This window comes from Atta cephalotes (assembly GCF_000143395.1).
Source record: "Atta cephalotes unplaced genomic scaffold scaffold00608, whole genome shotgun sequence".
NCBI classification, from domain to species: Eukaryota; Metazoa; Arthropoda; class Insecta; order Hymenoptera; family Formicidae; genus Atta; species Atta cephalotes.
The window spans coordinates 230-4,205 of NW_012130672.1; the positions used below are offsets into that span (position 1 = coordinate 230).

The window sequence follows — 3,976 nt, forward strand, 5'->3', positions numbered from 1 at the left end:
CAATAAACATTTCTTATGACGTATATAATCGTATATATGATGTATATATGACGGCTCTACTGCTAGATGACCCGTTAAAGCAAGAAAATTTTATTTGCGTTAGTATCTTTTTTTATTTTAACATGATACTACAGTTACTCGTATGTACATCATAAATGATAACTTATAATTGGCTTTAGGAAAAAGAATAGAAAAATCTTGATGGTTTTTTTCTTATAAAACAATTTATTTTGGCTCTTTCATATATAAACAAAAATCGCTATATTATCTCTTAACTTAGAGTAGTCGCGAAATACGTGATATTGGAATGGAGTGTTGCTTTCTGTATAACTTTATAATTCGCCAAACATCCTGGGAAAGCATGTTGCGAAAAAAATTTCAAATCGATTCTGCGCGCTTGATCACGTCATTATATAATCGTTACAAAGTATACAATTAGTAATCTTATATGCTAGAGACACTCCCCCCCCCCACCCCCCATTCGAACATCCATTTTTCACTTATTGCAAAATGTCTCGCGGAAAATCCATGATATCTGCACTCTAAGTGTTATTTCTGTTTATACACATTTGCTCGCTCTTGAATGTATTAGAGTTGCTTTGTGTATTACGTGAGAAAAACTCGCGGATCGCTTCATAGATTGATGCATTCAAAAATGCAAAAACGAACTTTGTGATCGTTTATATCAATTAATGTCTTATAGTTCGTCAGTTCTAGGTTTCAGAGCCTTGCCCTTACGATCGTAACCCTTGAGCTCGTCGGTAGAGTGCTTGGCAATATACTTGATGAAGTCGTCAAGCTCACGACCGCCCTCATATCTGACTGGATTGTCCTTAGCATCCTTGGGCGCCCAGTAAAGCGTCGGGAAACCGCGTACTTCGTATGGCGCTGGCACGTCATTCGCTGTGGCGTCGAATTTGACGATCTCAATATCCTCGTCCACTAGTTTATCACCCAACTCGTCAAATACTGGTGCCAGTTTTTTACAGTGGCCACACCAGGGCGCGTAAAACTCGATTAGTGTATCTTTGCCGTTATTGACGACGACTTCGTCGAAGTTCTTGGCAACCCCGACCTTCACGTTACCCGTATTGCTATCTGGGATCGGCTCGGATTTGAGATACGGTTCCAAAGCACCGGCTTGCAGATCCTTCAGGAACGCCTCGAATGTGTCCACGGAGAACTCATCTTTGAGAACAAATTTCTGATTCTTATCATCTCGTGCTAGAATGACTGGTTTATCACCCTTTGCGTAGTCGATGCCAAAGTCGTTCAGCTCGTGCTGGAAGTCATCCTTAGAAGATATGGCGAAAGAGTACGCGGGGAAGTCCTTGGCGACTTTGAGGATCCTATTGCGCCAATAGTTCGTACCCTTGGCATTCTTCACGTAATCCACATTGTAGTAGGCAATTACCAGAGGGTTCTTGAAGTCCTGCGCATTGTCGCGAGTGCGTACACCGACGATACCGTAGCTGTAACAAAGTCGGCATTAAAAAGTAATTCCAAGATTATCTAAAAATTTCGATAAGAAAATGAAATTTACTAGTTCTTGGTAACGAATTCGTTCACGTCACTGATAGAGTCGCTGCCTTTGTATACAATGTTATTATCTTCGAACTTGTTCTGGAGTATTTTTGGTCGGTAAAGAACAATTGCATTCCTAAAAAAAGGAGTATTTTAATTAATATATTTCATTTCTCAAACAATTATTTTCTTTATACAAATGAATACAGAAAAATTATCTATAATTCTTGAAACACATACTTGTGAGATACTTTGTCCAAAACTTCCTTCATCGATGTGTGAGCGAATTTGACTTTCTCTCTGAGCTTCTTAGAAACAGTATGATGTGCCGCAGACAATGGTGAATCATCCTTTTCGAAATAACCTATCACGACAACTTCATCAGTTTCTAGGAATGTCTTGTGAGCCTTTTCGCTAGTTAACTCTTGAGATGCTGGTCCCACTTGAGACTGTAACAATAATCACAGGAGAAGAAAAGAAGAAAATTGTACAATTGGATCTCTATAACTAAATAAAAGGTACGAGATGTTACCTTCATGTACTTAACAATGCCGGCTGCTTCTCTAGGACCGTTATAGTCGGACCTTAGCTCATTACGCTCAAAGATCTTCAGTGTCGGGTAACCATTGACAGAGAACTTGTTGCAAGTTTCCTTTCCAGCCTCTGTACAGTCGACCTTGGCGAGCGTGATTGGTGGCTCGCTACCTATGAGCAGCTCAGCTGCTTTTGCATACTCTGGCTTCAAACGTTTACAATGCCCACACCTGTGGCAATGAAATAACACATTCTATAATTAACTTCCACTTAAGAATTATGCAATAATTAATAATATGGACAAGCTAATTTTAGTAATAAACTCTATTTCTGAACAAATATTCAATAACTATTGTTTTACGTAAAGCTATAATCTATAAAAAAAAGCATTAGAACTACTTTTTGCTATTTTTTTTATACCTGTGTTCAAAATAAGTTTTAATCTCAAGACAAATCTGTTTTAGTTTATTATATCCTTTTGAATAAAATAATAATGTAAAAACTAGAAAAAGAAAAAGATGGAACAGCAAAAAATATTTAAAAAAAAATTAATAAATGAAATAGGAAAAATGTATGATTCACACAGTGAAAATAGCTACTTTAATATCTTTATTGTGAGATAAAAAATAGAGATAACTGTTTACAACATTCATCAGATTTTGGAGACATCAGAAATTTGGATACGTCATCAAAAGCTAATTGAATAATGCCGTATGCCGGCATTCTGCACCTCAATTAAACGCACAAAAAGTATATCTCTCGATAGAAGATAAAAATCTTATCGTTAACAAAGACTCCGTATTACAATGTAACACAGATTACATCATAAAGAAACTTCTCAAACGGTTTCCACTTGATTAACGACTTCGTTTTTCTCTAATCCTAGCTATCCGCAATTTTTCTCTCTATCCTTCTTCGCAAATATTTCGTTTTATTGCGAATGCAGGAGTTTCGATAGTTCGTAAATACGAGAGAAAGACGTCGATACAACATCGTCGATACAAATGCAGCTAGAAAAGACAGATCCGATGAAGAAGTTTCTCTCACCATGGTGCGTAAAACATGACGAGCGTGTTCTCGTGACGCTCGAGTTCGCTCTCGAAGGTCTCATCTGTGAGTTCCAGGACATCTTTCTCGTCGGCGAAGACACCGAGCAACAGCAACGGCAGGATAAACAGGCACTTTCGCAACATCCTCACGGCAGTGGGTCGTGTGATCACTGATTGTTGGAAGAAACGTCTGTCAGTATTCAGCCGCCTACCCGTCCGTCCATCCGTCGTCGTAGACGTGGCTCTTCCATGAAGTGCCGTGGCTGGCGATACGCGACGCGGTCCGCGCGGTGCTGTCGCGCGCTGATTGGCTGGCATACCGCTAGCGCGCCGATTGGCTAACCTGCCGCCTCGTGTACCAATTAAACGGTTTGCCGCTTGTGCGCCGATTGGTCGGTTTATCACTTGTGCGCAGGTATAATCCGAAAAATCATGCTGCTATGCGATTTCTTATCCTACGAGTTTACAAATCACAAGATAATTTAAATCTTTTTGCAAATCGAGATTTGATTTCGATTCTTAGACAGATCAATGCCTATTTAGCTGATTATAGTCAAATAAAATAAGTCATACTCGATTTGAAAAATCTTATCCCGAAAGACACTGCAGTTTCTTTAATTAGATTGACAAAACATTTAATTCTGACTTCTGAAGATTCTTAGAAAAAATTTAATAATTTCAAAAAAATTTTCGAACAAATTTGAGATTATAAAATCGAAAAATTTTTATTCGATTTAGATACACAACACGCACACAACACACACACACACACACACACACACACACACACACACACACACACACACACACACACACACACACACACACACACACACACACACACACACACACACACACACACACACACA

At 38.8% G+C, this 3,976-nt stretch overlaps 1 protein-coding gene across 1 annotated transcript; it reads right to left on the bottom strand.

Moving 5' to 3' along the window:
* Positions 1-205: 205 nt before the first annotated feature.
* Positions 206-3,251, bottom strand: LOC105625275 (protein disulfide-isomerase A3). The gene is made up of 5 exons (XM_012206614.1): positions 3,106-3,251; positions 2,057-2,288; positions 1,765-1,973; positions 1,544-1,660; positions 206-1,472 (listed from the first exon to the last, which is right to left on the bottom strand). Exons 1-5 carry the CDS (start codon positions 3,249-3,251, stop codon positions 698-700), a joined length of 1,479 nt encoding a protein of 492 aa, XP_012062004.1. The 3' UTR covers positions 206-697.
* Between the last annotated feature and the right edge of the window lie 725 nt (positions 3,252-3,976).

What these genes read in the sequence shown, in the direction of transcription:
- LOC105625275 (XM_012206614.1), bottom strand. Translation starts at nt 3,251, where the DNA reads ATGTTGCGAAAGTGCCTGTTTATCCTGCCGTTGCTGTTGCTCGGTGTC. An exon ending in GTCATGTTTTACGCACCATG is followed by an intron (nt 2,289 to 3,105) that starts GTGAGAGAAACT and finishes TCATTGCCACAG; the next exon opens with GTGTGGGCATTGTAAACGTT. An exon ending in GCATTGTTAAGTACATGAAG is followed by an intron (nt 1,974 to 2,056) that starts GTAACATCTCGT and finishes TTATTGTTACAG; the next exon opens with TCTCAAGTGGGACCAGCATC.